This window comes from Phaseolus vulgaris, chromosome 9 (genome assembly GCF_000499845.2).
Source record: "Phaseolus vulgaris cultivar G19833 chromosome 9, P. vulgaris v2.0, whole genome shotgun sequence".
NCBI classification, from domain to species: domain Eukaryota; kingdom Viridiplantae; phylum Streptophyta; class Magnoliopsida; order Fabales; family Fabaceae; genus Phaseolus; species Phaseolus vulgaris.
In genome coordinates this window covers 28531429-28551527 of record NC_023751.2, presented here as the reverse complement: position 1 = coordinate 28551527, position 20099 = coordinate 28531429, and the positions used below count along the sequence as shown (strand labels likewise).

The 20099-nt window shown below is 29.0% G+C and overlaps 1 protein-coding gene across 1 annotated transcript; it reads right to left on the bottom strand.

Annotated features, from left to right (window-relative positions):
- Positions 1-17484: 17484 nt before the first annotated feature.
- LOC137821501 (transcription factor TCP14-like) lies at positions 17485-19431 on the bottom strand. The gene has a single exon (XM_068626120.1). The coding sequence runs from the start codon at positions 18976-18978 to the stop codon at positions 17821-17823; it is 1158 nt and encodes a 385-aa protein (XP_068482221.1). The 5' UTR covers positions 18979-19431; the 3' UTR covers positions 17485-17820.
- Positions 19432-20099: the final 668 nt, after the last annotated feature.

The window sequence follows — 20099 nt, the reverse complement described above, 5'->3', positions numbered from 1 at the left end:
ATGTAATTCATAATACATTTTTTGAAAAAACACATTATGGATTACATAATCCGAAAGCTCATCTCGGGTTCAAAAAAGACTTACAAATTATGTAATCTGGAAGGTACATAACACTTCTAACTTTTTAACTTTTTTATAGACAAGTATTTTTGGAATTACAAAATTTATGAGGGTGCCGCAAGAACCCATGGGGGTGCAAGAAGAAATAGTCTGGATGAAATATTATGTAATGTAATTGGGCCGGTGAAACATAACTATGTTAGTTTTGGCAAATTCTCCATGCACCTTCATTGGTTCTTCCTGCACCTCCATTAGTTTTTCTTGCACCTCCATATATTTTTTAAATATCAAATGTACCTTCCTTTTTTTATGGAACACAATCCTAGATTCAGTTTGAGGTTATGAATTGACCAATCTAGTATTCATTTCAAAAAAGTATTCATTTCGCCACTCAGTATTGACAAAAGGTTATTCATGTATATTAAAAAGAGATGTTGTTATAGCCACAAGCTGAAAGCAAACACTTTACACCTTCAAGAATGAATGTGAAACATGAATCAAAATTGTTCCATAGAAAAGTGGTTCAAACTTGATTACTTAGAATACATGATTAACCCCAAATTCATTTGGTTCACAACTTCATTAATGGGAACATCAAAAGGCTTATTTATCTCCTCAAATTCCAAAGCACATGACTTCTTCTTACTGTTACTACTAGCACTAGGCATTAATATATGTTCAATATTTTGCACCTCTTCTTTTTTTCACAAATAACAAATTCAATTTTAATCACCAATATACTTTTTTTAAATGAATACCAAATTGGTCAATCTGGAACCTCAAACCGGATTCGTGATTGTGTATCAGATTGTATAATCTGGTTTGTGTTTTAAATTTACAAACCGGATTGTACAGTTTGTTATAAAATCCCAGATCCAATTTGAGGTTTCAAATTGACCAATTTGATATTTATTTCAAAAAAGGAGGGTACATTTAGTATTTTAAAATTATATGGAGGTGCAGGAAAAAACAATGAAAATGTAGGAAGAATTTGCCTGAGTTTTTTTTATTATTGCTAGGCTCAAAGACTACAAGTCCATAACCATCATCTATTTAAATGATGGCCACATGAATAAAGGCAAAACATTTTATCCTAGTTTTGAGTATTCTTTTGCAATATATAGCCATAGGTCATATCTCGATATAGTGTAGCAAAAAACTTGGAAGCAAATGGAAATTAGCGTGGGCCAGCGAGTTGGACGCGCGTTGCGTGGGCCAAGTACATGCAAAATGGACGCAAATTGCATAATCTGAGTGGACGCACAAGCGACGCATATGCGACGACTTATGCGTAGGCCAAACCGACGCAAAATTTAAATATCTCCTATGCGTCGATTTGGCTGACGATAATGAAATAAATAAATAAATATATATATATATATATATATATATATATATATATCAGAGGTTGCGTGGCCGACACATATTAAAAAAAAGTTGGCGTGGGCCAAAGGCCGATGCATAAAGGGAAGGAAAAAAAAAACAATTTATTTTGTTTCCTAGCCAGTTTACCTGTAAAGAATAAATATCAACCAAATCACATTCAGACAAATTACTATCATTCACAATACATCCACAAACACATCCAAAGTACAAAAATAATACAAATAGATATGAACATCCACAAACACATCCACAACCAAACAAAGTCTTTGATCCATTCAAATATTCAAAATGGATATGAATACTTAGAAAAAATATTACAGTTAAAATTATACTTTAGAAGTTTAACTAAAAGCAGCAAAATGAATCCCATAATGATGTGATAAACTTGTAAAAAAATACAAACAATATAAATAAATAAATGAAATAATTAAAATACTTAGTATATAATAAAAATGAAATTAATTCTCGTTTAACAAGTTTAGGATGTAATATCAATTTTACTAACGCTAGTCAAAAGGAAAGAATTAATTCTAGTCAATTAATTTGTTTTGATGCATGAGATTGGGTCACACTCATCCTATTATAAGTCATTAGTGGGAAAATACCAGCAACCAACATAGCAGCTCAATAATCCAAATAAAAAATCAAAAAAATCTGAACCTTTAAATGGAGTGACGCGGAGGAGGCTAGGGTTAGTTACGCGGAGGAGGCAGTGACGCGAAGGCAGTGATGCGGAGGAGGCGGTGACATGTAGGCACGAAGAGGAGGCGGTGACGCGGAGGCACACGGAGGAGGTAGAGGACTCTCCCAGAGCATTGAAACGGCCGCGGAGGCAGAGCTGAAGAACAGCGAAATTTTAGGTTTTCAATTTTGGGACAAGTTCTATGAGTGTTGGGAAAGCGGGGACACAAATTTTTTTTATATATAGTCCAGTATGCACCGGCCACATCCGACCCATACTTTAAAATATTTAATTTTAACTAAATTTAACATCGAATTCAAAATTTAAAAAATAAATTAAAACTTTTTTTATATAACAAAAAATTTTAATTTAATGTATAAAAAAATTTAATTTCATTATACAACAAATTTTTTTTAATTTATAAAAAACAATTTAATTTAATTTATACAATAAAAAATTAATTTAATTTATACAAAAATATTTATTTTAATTTATACAATAAAAAATTACTTTAATTTATACAAAATAATTTAATTTAATTTCTACAACATAAAATTAATTTAATTTGTAAAAAAAACTTTATTTAATTTATACAACAATAAATAAATTTAATTTATACAAAAACTAAATTAAATATAATTTGTATGTGACATAACATCTACTACCACAAATATCAATGAACCCTATTATTGAAATTGCTCATGATATTCCCATCATCCCTTCTAACTTATAATCCAAAATCTAATAATCAACTATATTCCATGATTCTAAGTTAATTCTATATACTATCACGAAATGACTCATATTTCTCAAATTACTTATGGTACTCTCTTTCAGCCTTTACAATGCACTTCTTAGTTCAACTCTTACCTTGACAATGGACTACGATTATTAACTTATAATCCAAAATATAATCATGAACTCTATTCCATGCTTTTAAGTTCATTCTATATCAGACCCAGTTAGAATTTACTTATTTATGTTACATTTATAAAGAACTAAGTTTACTAAAATGACTATGTCAAAGACCTATTATTTAGTACATTGGGAAACTGTATTAACACACTTATAAGGAATATTGCATGTGTCATCTCGTCACTTAAAACTTACTATATTATTATGTGTTTCAGTTGGAAAACATCAATTTCTTTTTTAGATCATACTTAGTAACTATAACAATGACATTTATAGAGCATGTAGTCAACTTTGGAACACTTTGGATATTGTAGCAATCTAACAATTAAAAATAAGTTACTTACTCACGCACTTAGTCTTAATATGTTTGTATCATATACATTTTCGCTAATTCTTTAAGATGATCTTATGCTTCAATTATGAGAAGTAACATCTTTAAAATTATAATGGATATCAAAACAAAATTCCTAGTTCATTTATCCATTGCACACATATAACATTTAAATTTATTTAAGCTACTAATCAAAAGTTTTATCTAACTTTTTTTCTTAAGCCAACTAAAACATTTTTAGATAAAATTGACTCTCTATTTTTAAATACATCCATTACATTTTGCATTAATTAATTACTTCATCTTGTTTTTATATTCTTAAATTTATGTATATTTTATATAATATTTACAAAATATACACATTTTTTTTACTATTTTTTACTCAATTATTATTTTTCCACATGTTTTCAAATCTTTATAAACTTTTTAAGATAACTTCTTTTAAATAATTTCAAAACTAAACACTTCATCAATTTAATAAATTTAATTTAACTAATTTATATCATAATTTCAAAAATAAAATACTTATGACAATATATAAATCAAATAAATTTAAAATAAATAATCTTTAAAATAATAAAATATTTTATATAGCATTTAAATAATTTAAATATGTCTTTTCTTTTACTCAATTAATTTTAAATCAAACACTTAATTAATTTAATAAATTCAATTTAACTAACTTATATTAAAAATTTAAAAATTAAATAATTTATTATAATTTTAAGGAAATAATTTTAAAACAAATACAATAAATAATTAAATATTAAAATATTTCTTATATTTTTATACATTAAATAAATAAATTTTAAAAAACCTAAAATATAAACATGCGTGGCCGTGGCCGACACATACATTAAACTATGTGTGGACCGCGACCGACACAAAATAGATTTAAAAAAAAAAAAAAAATCCGTAGGTGCGTCCGTTTTGCGTCGATTGTCCTCAAAATTAAGTTTGCGTGAATTTTGCGTCTGTTTAGCTGACGATATTCGCGTCCACAATTGGTCCACACAAATATTTGGTAGTTAAATTCTCATTTTCTTGTAGTGATGGAAGGTGACACCACCTAGCCCTAAGCTTACTTTAAACTATTCATGGTCCAAATAATATTCTACTTGACGCAAAACAATTTATAAATTACTGTGTACAATATTTACAAAACTAACTAAAAAGAAGAAAAAAATTATTCAATTATGAGTACTTATCTCTAATAAGCTTCCTCTTCTTCTATCTTGTTAGCTAATGGTTTTGAGACGATCTCCATCAAAGCTTTATTCCAAGCTCACTATGTTAAGTAGTCATATTATTTTCTCTTCTCTGTTACTGTCTACTCTACTGCTCTGTGACCGTCTACTTTTTTTTTTCTCTGTTATCTTCATGAAAAACTTTAAGTAAAGAAAGTTATATCCAAACACAAGAAACTATGCAAAAATAATTTTTGTGATGTAGTGTAATTTTGAAAGGTCAGCTCGTTCAAGTCGGTATTGATGCATATGGGTTGCACGAGTCAACCCTAAGCCCAATATAAGCTGGATTCCTTTAGAGGTCATGATGCACATATATTATGTTCTCTAATTATATCCATTCAATTTTCATTCTCTTTATACCTTTTCTTTAATTTTGGCAATCTCTTTTCTCAAGTCACTCGTCGGTGTGATTTTGTCCACAATACGCTATTTTGAAAGATTGCCATAAAACATGAAGATCCCGCATTATTTTATGGTAACAAGGGCCATGTAAACCTAAACCTAACCTACAACATAGAAGGCCCATACTCTATTCAAGCGAGTAAAGAATTTACCTAAGATATGTTCTTTTTTCTTTGCTCACTTTCTTAATTTCCTAGTCATGAATAATGTCAAGTATTTCCAACACAGGTACTTAGCACATTGCCCTATGCCCATATGGTGTGATTCAGTGTTTGTCCCAAGCTACAACAATTTACAACAAAATCATTTAAGTCCGAAAGACTTCACATGTCAAAAAGATAGTATTGTCTAGAGGGCTATCATTTTCATTGTTTTACTCGTATGTATCATTCATAGGGTGTTGGAGCAGTTTACTGTGATGAGGAACAATTATTGGCACTATTAGAGCAGCTAACAGGCCAAAACCAAATCATATTCAATGATACGGATATGCAGCAGCAACAGGGAACATATCAGACGTTGACTTGTTTAATTTGCAGATTAATAGCATTTCAGACAAAAGAGGGTAAATGGGAATACACTTCAATGCTTTATAAACTGCATATTACTTACTGACCCGCACATTTTTTTTCTTTCATTCCATGGTTCAGTTATTTCTACATCATTTGAATAATAATTCACAAATTATCCATTTGCACAAACATTAACTACTTTGTAATTTTGTGTCCTCCCTTAGTGCACCAGTTATGGAGACATAACCAACCAAAATGTTGATTTGTTTGGGAAGCTTAGAATGCACATGCTAGTTGCAGCAGGTTACCAGCTAGGAGAAACACTTAAGCTCATCTCCAACATGACATGTGAGAGATGTGGCAGTGTGCTGCATATTTTGCATTATTGTACCTCTCTGACTACACCCCGTTGTCACATGTACCAATTAAGAGTATGTAAGTAGCTTGAATATGGAGGACTGTGATTATTACCACCTGCTCACTTGCTGCTGCAGCTGCCTCCTTAATAGCTACGAAGACAACACACCCGAATAAATCAATCTATCAGGTGTAGTGAATTTCTATGTTTTTATGTATGCGGTTAAGTTAGTTACTTTACTGCCTTTATACCCTTCTTCTTATAAAAAGAAAACAGAAGTTGGTAGTTACTTACCATGGTTTTTCTTATGATTTTTAACACATTTTTTTAATTATCATTTAGTTACAATTTTTTATATATCATTTTCTTGTCTACTGATTCATAATTTCTATATTAAGAATAATAATTTCCAAATTTATATTTATAATTATTTTTCACTAATTAGTAATATATAAAGTTGTAAATTGTGATGAGATATATTGTTAACTTTATAATAATATTTTTGGATCGCATAAAGAATGAATTTTAATTACTTGATACTGTAGAAAAACTACATTGGTAGTAGTTTTTTGGAATAACTTTAGGAGAAAATGATTTAGCGTTTTTTATAGGCTCAAATTAATTTATTTATATACAAATTAAAACCATAATTTATATAAAATATTTCTTATATATATATATATATACCAATATTATGTTGTGGAAAATAGTTAATTTCAATTTTTTTTATTTTTTTCTTCCAGAAATATTTAAAAAAAAATGCTTAAAATTTGATATAACTTTTAAATTTTTTATTAAGTGATTGATGTTTTATTTTCCTTTTATCAGTAATGAATTAATAAAATTAAAATGAGATATTTTAGGGTGTTTCAATCCTTATACCACGTATACTCTTAGTTTAAGCATTTAACAATCAAAGCTATAAATTATACAAAATACACTCTCTCGTTCAAAGACATACATGAAAATGAAGAAAATGAAAAAAAGTTAGAAAATAGATATTATGATAAATTTAAATTTAAATTAAAATAAAATAAAATTTGAATGACTATGATATGATATAAATAATTTTATTAAATATATTATAATAATAATAATGTAAGATTTTAGCTATTTATATAGTATAAATTAATTTTATTTCTATTCCATTTAAAATCTGTAATCCTGTTTCTAACATATTAGAACCATACATGAAACTTACAGTGATATCAGTCCATGACATGTTGAAGCAGAAAAGCTGTGTACTTATTAATGGGGAGGGAAACAGTTTCTGCAATTCAAACCTTTAAAATGAATTAAATTAGAAGCTAAATATTGAAAATGGTGTTTGGAAGTTAATTATGACATATTTGATTTATAAATTAAGTTAAAGCATGGAAATTGGTGAATTTATTTCTCTGGCATGTCCATACAAAGTGGTAGCACAGGTGAGAGTACTGTAAAAGAGAAGATGTTGAGTGGATGTGGTGGGTCTACATCTCCAGTTTCTGATGTCGTAACCAGTAACTCCCAACCTGTTGCCAAAATGCCAGTATGGAGCCACATGCTGCTGCGTCAATATCAATCATTTCCTCATCAGAAACTATGCCAGGATTAAGAGATTTTCTGGGCCCAAACAGGGAATTAGGGAATTTTATGCCTCAAATTATTGGAATCTGCTGCCCCTTACCAGGTAATTTTGCAGCTACTTTTCTGTCCAAAATCTAGCACATTTCTTCACTGCTTTATCACACGTTTGGCTCTCATTAACAAACATTTTCATATTGTAAACAAAATTAAATTTTGCATCATTTTGTTGAATAAAAGAAAATAGATTAGCTAGAGTTAGGCATAAAATTATGGGGTAGAAAGATATTTGGTTAGGGGACAGGAACCCTGTGGCTATATGTCAGATTAAAGTCCATGTGAATAAAGGGTACGACCCTGACCTATTCTTCTCCTCTTCATGAGTGATGATGGTATATAATGTTGAACTGTTATGGACATATTAATGATAATAAATCACCAATAAAACACTTCTAATCAGGCAAATCATTGCCAAAAGATGTCAACCATCAATTTAACTCAGACAGCTGCTGACATCAACTAATCATGCATAAAGGATTCTCATGATTCCACCAACAATATAATTTCATACTTTCACTTTTTCTCATACATTTAAATTATTATTTTATAATATTTTGTTTTTTTATTGCTGTAATATAATATTTTTATTATTAATAGCAATTATTAAATTAATGTAGATAAATCAAAAAATATCTTTTCATTTTAAATCCTCTCACCATATTTCTCCCCTCTTTTTTATTTTCAATTGTTAAATTATTTTACTTTTAATATTTTTCTTTGAAAAATTACTACGAGATGCATTTCATTTTATACAATATTTTACAAACACTCTTTTATTTTAAAATAAAAGTAAGTTATGAGTGCACTATGGTTTTTTTTCTCATAATCTCAATATTTCTTTTTACTTAGTTACAACAAGGATAATAACAATAGTCAGTATATGCATCATATGATGAATTGACGTTACCAAAAATAATTGTATGATGAATTAATAGTAAAAATAAATTATTAAATAAAAATTATTTTTAAAGATAAAAAATAATTACTTGTTATATTCACTAAATTAAATACCATTTTGTAAAGTAAAAAAATTATTGATATCTAAATTATTTTTTACTATTAATAAATAATTTTTAAATTGACATATAATTAACTATCAAAATTTTAATTATCAATCTTAAAATCTAAATAATTGATAGCTAATTAGATACTAACTTAGAAACTATTTACCAACAATAAAAACTAACTTTGATATCAATAATTTGTTTTAGTATTTAATCAATATTTTAGCTAATTATTTTTTGTTTTTCAAAATTATTTTTTATTTAAATATTTTTTAATAGTATAAAGGTGTAAGGTTTCACTTCGATATCAATACTTCTTTTTTAGTATTTAATCAATATTTTAGTTAATTATTTTTGTTTTTAAAATTATTTTTTATTTAAATATTTTCTAATAGTATAAAGGTGTAAGGGTTCACAATATATATAATAAATTTTAGAGAGTTATAATAACAAAATAAATCTTTAATTGAGAATTGAATGGTAATAAATATTAGAGAGATATAATAACAAAATAAATCTTCAATTGAGGATTGAACGGAAAGAGTAATTATATATTTTTAATTCTCTTCTACTATTTTTTACATATTTTTTTAAAGATAATATTATTAAAGTCATGCATATGAAATATTGTCTTTTTTAAAGTTAAGTGATATTTTTATAATTTTATCTATAAAAGACACATAGGTAGAAGGGAATTAAGAGATGAGTATTTATAAGTTACATTTGATCTATGTTCCTATGTGATATAGAATTTTAAAAATGTTATAACTTCAAATTTATTAAGATAATATGAGTAAGGTCAACCGTTACATTCTAAGTATTCTCAATTTTAAAAATAGATTTTTCAGTCAAATTGTTATCTTTAAAAAATGTTTTTATTGACTAATAGAGATAAACTTAAATAAAAAATATATAAATGATCTAATATCGAATGGTGAGCTATGTGAGACTTTTAATATCATCAAAATAAATATAATTTAAATGCTTGTAAAAATAAATATTTATAATTGTATTTACACATAAAAAATTTTCAAAAATGAAATTCATATATATATATATAATTTATGTTATTGTTAAAGAAATATTTTTATAAAAAATTAATGCGTTTTTTTTCAAATTTTAAACAGAAAAGAAAAGTAATTCAAATACAATGTGTTACGAGTGTGCATATATTTTCTATGAAAATTTCTCTAAATAATATAAAAATATCCTCAAATTTGATGTGCCGACGTTACTTTATGTGGTGCTAAGCTAATGCATCACCTAAGCCATTTATTGTTGTATAAATGTCAAAATGGTGATGGGGCCTCCTGTAACCAAATTTAAAGCTTCATTACTAATTCCAACCCAATTAATGTATATGTTGTATCAGTATTGGTACTAACAACTTCTACTTTTTTGTTTTATTTTTCAAACTATTTCTTTATCCAAATACGATTAAATGCAAAATATGAATTCACAATATATATTTTTTTCACTTTTTCTCATTTAGTTTTGTACAAAAAATTAGATTAATTGAAAATAATTCAATAAATTAAAAGATGAAAAAATATGAAAATATCTTTCTTAAAGTAATTTCCTATAATTTTTTAAAAGTTAAATGTATTAATTCATGTATTCAATATTTTAAAGGAAGGGTAAAGAAGAATGAAGAAAAAACTTTCTGAAACACTTCTTGGTATTGGTAGTTTTTATTAGAAAAAAATACAATAAAAAAAGTTTTAGAGATCAACATACAACTCCCATCGAACTAACTAACTAATAGAACTAGAAATTAATTTTAAAAAGAAAATAACATCTAAGGAGACAGTTGAGAAACTACTTTTATTATATGCAATACTTACACACACATTCAATGTAGTTGAGCTTTAAGAGGAGGAGACTCAACAACTTTGAGTTTTTTGAGTTTGTCTTTCTCTCAATAAAAGAAATCTAGCATAAGAAAATGGTTTGTTCAAGGCATATAACACCTTCTCTCAAACAAAAAAAATAAAATAAAACAAATATATACATAACAAAGTGATACATTGTATATTGGTTATTGTAAAAATCTAGTCAAAATATAACAAGGCAGAATTAAATTGTGTTTTAAATTTTTTTGAAATTTTCACATTATATTGTTTAATACCAAGTAGTCTGACAATATTTTTTTTTAACAAATGTTTTGACAAAAATCTTTTCTTAAGATTAGTTTATAAATGGTTAAACATGTTTATCCTTATTAAGGATAAGGGAAAGTGAACTTGTTTAATAATGTAGACTATATCCAATTCTCAGATTGAGTTTCACTATGCAGACTATTCCTGCAAGCTATAAATTGGGTATTATTTGGAACATAATCACTCTTCGCTAAAATCCCAATATTGTTTGAAACATAGTCACCTATGTAGAACAGACATTGACACAGACACTAATACGACATAGGCACATAGATACGTATAATCTCTATAATGTATGACACGTGGACACATATCTATATATTATATAATTATTAAACACCAAGTATTTTTTGGAACACAATCATTTCTGACTAAATAAACAAAGTTTGTATAAAGATGTGATCATAACGATCACAAGAGTTTGCTCACTAGAGAGCGTCTTATAACGTACATAAATATATGCATTGTTTTCTAGTTTTTTATATGAACATAATAATGTTTTTCTATAAAGCTTTTAAGGTTGTAAAAAGATTTTGGCAATGTTTTGACACTTAGCAATCCATCACTTTTTTTTTCTTTTTCTTCAAATGATGACTTTATAGAGAACATGAAAAAAAAGTCATTACTAATCCTTTTCTAGTCATTAAGAGCTTTTTAACTAAATAGCTTCATCTACTTCCCTTTGTCAAGCGTGAACGTAGCCATGCAACATTAAATATCAATCTTATTTTTTAGCAACATCCCAATAGTTGACAATACTTACCAGGGCTAGGTCATATAGGTTTTTACTCAAAATGAAGTAAAAGTTTGACCATACAAGGAAGATAGTTGGACAAGAGCTGACATCAGCTCATGTCAAGATGGTTGTTGATAGAAAACAACTTTAGCTTGAAGCCCAAGTGATCTTGATGTACATTTATGCTTTGTGCAGATCATTTGGGTAGATAGAAGATAAAGACATTCCCTACAACACAATAATAAGTCTGAAGAATGTTTTTGTTAGGTACAATGTAACCTTAAAGTCTATTGCACTTATCATTTATTCAATATTTCACTTAAACAATTTTTTTTTTGCAAGGTGTTGTATCGTTTGTCAAATGAAACACTTAGTCTTATATGATATGCTCGTTTTCATAATTCAGCGTCTTTCAAACTAAGCTTCTTTGTGTTTCTCACTTTGTTATGATAAACACTTAATCAAAACCATGAGGTTGTTGGATTTTTTCTCTAATAGCTATGCTCTACAATTAATGTTGAAACTAACATTGTACATTAATTATTAACTAATGTTGAATTTTCTCCACTTTCTATATTTGTGGCATCTACATCTGTTCATCAACAAATGTAGAATATCCAAAATAACTTATTAAAAGGTTTATATTAGATTAATGATGAAGAATTTGATTCAAAATAAAGTGATATTACGATTATTACGATTATAAATGTTGAGGAATTGAATCTAGATAGAACAAATGTGAAAGAAGAATATAATGTTAATCAAACTTATATATAATAGTAGGGTGAAGTCGTAAACTTCACATTGAATGTGAGACAACTCACCATCATGGACATGACTAATGTTCACAACAAGAAAAATCACTACAAGAACCATTCTAAGGATTATTCGAATCACTAGTCAAGATGTATTGTTGAGAATGTTGGGATGAGTATGTTAAATGAACTAAAGGGGAATTAAAATTGAGATTAGGGTTCAATTCTTGGAATTGCGACAAATTGAGAGAATTATCTTTTGGAAAAAATTCTTCAAACGTGTTGCATGCATAAGGGGAAGCCCTTTATCTTTTCAATAGAAGATTATCAAAGTTGTTTTCAATAAGCTCAATAGTAGGATTTTACCAAATAGGCAATAGCTCGATAATGACATTAAGATGTTCGCAAGGAATGACAGATTGACCAACAAAGCCAACGCTTCTACAAAAGCTTTAATATGAAAAAAAAAAATCATTTTTTCATTGATTTATCTTCAAGAATAGTAAATCTAAACTCAATTTGTAATTGTTGCACGAAGAAGTTTGTTTAGTGAAAATAATTATAAACATTCTATCAAATTTGATAAGAATGTGCACTTTTAAAAGAACACCCAAAATAAAAGAAAAAAAAAGACAAAATTGACTTAAGACAAGAAATCAACATTTAATTTTGTTTTTGTGTTACTTCGAAAAGAAAGATACACCAAATATATTGTTACTCTATATCATTTTTCATAAAAAAAAAATGATGAATTTTAAAGAATTTATCATAAAAATGTTAAAATTAATGTAGTTTAATCACTGATTTATTGTCGATATAGTAAAAAAATCCATTAAAAACTTCTCTAAATCTATTGAAAAAAAAACAAAGGTTGCAAAGAAAAAAAAATGAAATCTAAATATTATTTTGATATCAGAAGGCTGTGAAAACAAAACAAAAATAAGATAGAAAAAAAATCACGAAAACACTTTTTAATATTTCTTATTATAGAAAAAGGTAATAGAGAATTTATAAAAATGTAAACATTTGATGAATTTATGGAATTAGAATCAAATTAACTAGATATGAAACATGAAATAGCATCTAAGAAGACAATTGAGGAATTGCTCCTATATACAATACTCACACATTCTTTTTGGAATTTAAACTATATCACAAAATTGTTCATAAATTATTTTAAGGAAAATATAATATTAATGTCAAGACACATGTATGTATAATTTATAGCCCTCTCATTCACGTGTACCGTGGTTTCTTAAAACAGTGTGGCACATTTTAAAATTAAAATATTATTCTATTTTGAAATTGTTAGAAATTTGATGTTTAAAAAAATGATAAAATATTTTATCATTATTTTTTTTTTTAAAAAAAACATTATGTTAAAAAGATGTATTCTCTTCTATTAAACATATTAAAAAAAATACTTTCATATATTTTATATGCTTTTCAATTATCTCATACTTTTTCTTTCTTCCTCTCTTCAAAAGTTACATAATAGTTTAGTATATAATCATACCATTGATGCAGTTGGTGTACACATATTCAAAAAATTTAAACAATATTTCAAATTTCACTAGATACATTAATAACATAATCAATATATATTTTTAGGTGATGACATATACAAACATCCCATATTTTACTAAACATTATATATATATATGTATATGTATATGTGTGTAAGGGACTTGTCTGTTGCCCTGCTCTGTACTGCGTACAAACTTAAAAATTCCAGAAGAAAGGACCCATCTACCATCCTATAACGATTGGAACTTAACAATGGAATGTTGAACCTCTGTAACTGCATGCAATAACACTATATTTTCCAAACAACATCTACATCTTCAGATTATTCTTGGTACGCTACACCATTTTTTTATCACTTCCTGCAGTACGTTGCACCAACGAAGCAAGACATTATTTTCTGTCGTATTTTCTTTGGTGTCTGCTCCTAATTATCATGATTCCATAAGTCTCTGTAGTATCTGATAAGAACATAAGTAAAACGCAGATTATCTAAAAAAAAACTACTTTAGTTCGAAACACCGAAGCAGTCATGCATTAAGTGGCAATACGAGAAAGTAGACACGTACGTTAGCAACTTCAATTGTTGTTCCCTGATTCGCCTTTTACAGCTCTAGCTAGCCTTAGGTGGGAGCCATCTTAAAGCACTGTCTTTATCTCTTTACTGTTCAAGTGCCCATAATTGGAACATCACCAAGGTACCTTCTTCCATTCACCATTCTCATCAACTAACAAAATTATAATATAAACACATTATTTTCGTGCTGCCTTTAATCTCTTCTTATTCACATGATCTTCGTAAATAAAGCTAAACCCGAATCCTATGTGCACAACACAAACTGTACTGGTGAATATCCTGAACCTGCTTTTTCAGGGTTTCTCTTTTAATCTTTCTAATTTCATGCTGCTTATTTAGTGAGAAAGGAAATTATTAGATTCTAAAGCATCTTATTTTTCATCTCATCTATTCTGGAAATCATTTTTTATCTTATCTTTTCAGATTTTAAATTTCATATATAGATAGATAGTAATGTAAACCATTTTTATACTTTAAACTATTTAATAGTTTAAAATAAGTACTATTAATAATAATAATAATAATATTAATATTAATATTAATATTTTATCATATGACAATTTATAAATGATAAGATGATATAATTTTACTTTTCTTTACACTGAGTGGATATTCTTTTTTATGTTTCTTTCTTCAATTGATAAAGAATTTTAAAAAAGTAATTGTACATATATAATTCCTCCTCACTCTTTTCGTTGTGCCATCTCACTCCCGAAGTCACGGAGATCCCTTTATCGTTTATTGTAGAAGATAATAAAGCATTTAAAAATTGTTATTTATTATATAACTTTGGTTTTCTACGAATATGAAGGAAAACATAAAAAATTGTTGGTTTTGTGATAAGGTTACTCTAAAATTATACATAAAGTAAATTATAATGGATTAGGTATCAAATATATTTTCAGTGTAGGAAAATTAAATTAAAACAAAAGTAAGCCGTTTATTCGTTTCTTTAAATAGAAAACTAGTCTACCCTCTAAAATACTAACATTAACATATAAAATACGTTATTTTAATAATATTTTTAATTAGAAAATAATAAGTTGTACAGAAAATGAGTTGCTAAAAATTGATAGTTAATTTCATTAATATTTGATTTTTTAAAATTGGATAAAAGAAAATAATAAATATACCTGGTTCTCGGTTTGTCTTAAGTTACTAAACCATTTTCAATTTATCTGATATTCTATTTTAAAATCTAATGAATATAGTTTCTTTATTTTTTATTTGGCGTAGAAGATAAAGAAATTTATGTCCTTTTGTACTGAATTATTGATATACTATTATATACTCATCGAATATCACCAAAATGTATACGAATTTTTATCTAAGAAAAAGAGTACCATCAAACTTGCCCTTACCATATTTATTTTCTTCGTTTTCTTTCCAATCTCACTTCTTTTTCCCATTCATATATCTAAAATTAAAATAACTAGATTAAAGAGTGAAATAGTGTCAATTAGATATATGGATGAATATTTATATCATTACTATTACTATAAAAAATTAATTTTAAAGAAAAAAAATAGTTACATATTAATTAAATTATATATTATTTTAAAGACTAACAAAATTATTGATATTTAAAATAATTTTCATTATTAATAAAATTTATAAATTATTTATTTATTAACTAATTTAATCCATAATAATTAATTATTTTTATCTTTAATTTTTGTTTAATAATTTTTTTATAGTATATATAATAAATAACAAATAACGACCATACAACACTAATTCTGCATGTAATTATTTTTATTTTTCACACTTTCTCTTTGTATATCTTTCCTTTTTTCCTGGAATTATTTATTTTTTATAATTGTCACTTTAAACTACTTTTACTTAAATAAAAATGAATATGATATTAATCTTTATGGAATTATAACTCTATAGTGTATTAAACTTTATTCTAGAATTATAATTTTAGAAGTGACTGGAAACCTTCTTTACAAGTTTACTTTAATATAATTTAGTAACTTTAGAATTAAATCTCCAAAAATAATTCCGGTGTCACTTCTAAAGTAAACAGAAATAATTTTAAAGTCAGATTAAATCAAAAGATGATGCTATTTGAAAAAGAACGATTTGGTGGACACATACCCAATCATTCAATGCGGCGATCGAAAGAATGGCCCGCCAAATGGACGGTCCTCATTGATGGAGTGGTGGGCCATATCTCAGAGGATCATTAATTAAGACTCTGATGCCAGCAACTGCTCCATCAAAAGGAACGAACAAAAATAACTTAAAGAAAGAAATAGAAAAATGAGTTTGTTCTAAATTTATACGCTCAATTGCCTTTGGGAAAAGTTTGTTTGCGATTATGCAATTTGATTTTTTTTTATACTTCAATTTTCGTTTTCTTTTGTTATAATTAGGTTCTACTTTAATTCTATTTAATATATACTTAAGTCATTATACTTTTTTTAACATGAGAAGACATTTCATTTGTTATTTATTTTAAAATAAAAGTACCTTTTAAATCATATACTCCAAATATTGTAGTCTATCACATAAAGTAATTTTTTAAATGTCAGAGATAAAAGTAAGATGGAGAAACTTAATTGTTATAAATGCAAAAAAATGAAGAAATATTTAGTGAGTAAAAATGTTTTACACAGAAGAAAAAGTATTATAAAAGAGAAAAGAGAGTCTTTGTATATATAATAAAATGAATAATTAAGTAAGTATGTAGAAATTATTATAGTAATTTTTTATATGATTAATATTGTTGGTAAAAGAAATTGGGGAATATCGAGCTGTTAGTGAGTGATATTGTACATTAAGCAGGAGGTGGATCCCACCATGGAGGCAACACCTGGAACTGATAAGGTGTTGCAGACCCCACCATTCATCTCTCAAAAATCTTAATCATCCATTCTCTAAACCTCCACATTCATGGCGAAGATTTAGAATCCAAAAGCATTCTACAATTTTAACATTCACACTACCCTCACTCTTGCACTACTCACTAACACTGTTTCATTTTATCCCTCTCTTGCTTTTTCACTTTCGTAAACTGTTTCTCATCCCTTTTACTAGTGGCTCGGAAACCCCAAAATGTGTTGTTAATTGAGAAGGAAGTTAATTAAACTTACCAAGTTATGATGGAAAAGTGAGTTGTTTTCTTTCTCTTCTAAGAATAAAAAGCATAAAATTACAAATCAAAAGGCTTTCAGGAAAAAAAAGGAAGAAAAGAAAAGCCAATTGCACAAACAATGATGATAAGATATCGTGTAGTGAAATAAAGCCAAATAATATCCAACTGTTCAATAGTGTCATCTCTCTCTCTCTCTCTCTCTCAAACCCTAAAAAACCCTCTTCTCTTCCATCATCCATTCATCCACCTCTTCCAACATATTAACCACACCAAAGAAATAGGAAAAAAAATAATAATAATGATAATAATTATCCTTTCAAAATAAACAAAACTCAATTTCGTAGGGCAATAACAACCAAACCTCACGTCACGTTGTGTTAAAACACCAAACTAGTACACATGTTGAAATCGAAGAACACGTTGGTGGATTTGATCCTCTTGTGTTAATTATCATCGTGCCGATCCTCGCTTCCACCGTGATGTGAGTGTGACTCACTCGCCTGAGATTCCGAAACGCCGATGACCGTCCGGTAAGGATTAAGCCCCGAAAGCATGCTCAAATGCCCTTCGTTGATGTTCCCACCAATCCCTGAAGACCCTAATTGTTGACCAGGTAAAAGGGCCATAGGGGTAGGAAAGTTCATGAAATGCAACCCACTTGACATGTTTCCTCTATACAAAGCACTGTTACTCACACCGGGGAATGTCCACAAAGGAGCTTCACCACTCACACCTTGGCTATTGGAATTCGCCACCATCCATATATTCGCCGGAATTTGAGCATGGCTCTCCGGAATTGTCCCTGAGCTGCTTGATTGCATCAAATAGCTTCCAACTTGGTGTTGCATGGTTGAGGATAGGTCTTGCTCCAAGGGTCGTCTTTTCCTTCCCAAACCCTCTTCGTTGTTCTCCGAGGACAAGTCTAGGGATGATGAATCGCGCAATTCGTGCTTGGGTTGGAACATGGAAGTGGAGATGGGGTTGTTGGATTGAAAATTGAGGAGTGTTGTGGAAGTATTGGTGTTTTCAAGGAACAGGCTTCTCCGGGGTTGGAGAGAAAAGTTTGAATTGAAGTAGTTGGATCGCAGCTGGGAGGGGACGGATATGGAGGAGCCCGAGCTCCGGTGAGATATGTTAAGGGATGTGAAGTTAGCGGGGATGGTACCGGTGCCGGTGGCGGCGATGACAGATGGCTCCGCCTGCTGGAGGAGCCACTCTATGGTCTCGCCGTCAGACTTGTGTCCAAGCTCCCGCGTGAGCTGGAAGACTCTGGCAGCGCAGAGAGCAGGCATTCGAATTCGGCGACCGCGGCCGTCGACTTTGGTGTGGCGGTCTTTGGTGGAGGTTCTTTTGGGAGGTGGCTTTTTGGGGGAGGACTCAGATTGTGTGGGGATGAGGGCGGTGTTGTTGTTGGATGGGGTTGAGTTGGAGGTGGAGGGTTCGGCTGAGATGGCTAGGGAAGGGTATGGGGAGGAAGTGGAGCAAGAAGAGGGGTCTTGGTCTTCTTTCTTCTCGAGGAGTTGGAATGGGAAGTCTTGTCGGTGTTGGTGGTGGTGGTGATGGTGATGGTGGTGGTGGTGGAAATCATCACCTCCCTCCATGATCGCATGGGAAGGATTAAAGTTGTTTTTGATTGTGTTTTGTGTTGTGGTGTATGGTAGTTGTTTTTATGGAACAGAGTGTGATCAGTGAGTTTATGGTTTAATGTCTGTGCGGTGGGTCTTTCTCATCAGTGGACTATATTTGGAGGAGGGGTGTATGTCTAGGTTTCTTTGTTTTCTTTTTTAGAGCAAGGGAAGAGAGAGAGAGAGGGCATGAGCTTTAAGCAACAAAGATAATGAGTGGGAATTATATGGGTGAGCTTTAAAAAGCATGATTTTTGCTCGAAAAGAAAATTGCTTTGTTGTGGTGTGTAGCTTTTGAATTGTATAAGCGTATAAAATGTTTTTGTTTGGGTTGTGAATACGTATGGGAAGGAATTTGAAATGTGGAAAAATGGTTTATAATTTTCCTTTTGATTGTGGTTGGACAGGCTCTTTGGTTCAGAGTCCACGTGAGGTGCTCTTTTTTTATCATTGAATCCATAAAGACAATGGAGGGCGTGGTGGGTCCCAATCCCAAGTCAAAAAATTTAAAGACCTGGAAAGGAAAGATTATCCGGTGGGTCCCCTCTCATTCAACTAATCATTTCGTTTTGCCTTTGCCCTTTGCCTTTTCTTCTGCACCTTTGTTGGGGAACTTTGGGATTCCTCAATTCGCCTTTCCCATTTCCCCCACCCTTAAAACAAGGGCTCTCCCATTTCTCAATCCAACATTTATATACCAAACAAACTTCACTATTACTTTCCTACCTAAACCCTGCTAACCATCTTACTCCAACAACTCCTTTTCTCTATTTTTAACCTTTTCAACTTCTCTCCAACACAAAAAATAATTCATCTACACACTATTATCACATTCTAAGCTCTATACATATTGATTTCTGGAGTTAAATTTCTTGATCACGATTGGACATAATCAAGTTTCTTGCATAAATTATAATAGATATATATGGTAGTTCTTAGGCCTTATTTACAATTTTACCCTCGATTAAAAATCTTGAGGCCTACCTATAAAATTAATGATTTCAAACACCGATGCATCTAATTTATATTATCTGCAACATACTTAGTGCAAGTATTGCTACATATGTGTAGCATCTATCCGCTCCTGTTAATATAGT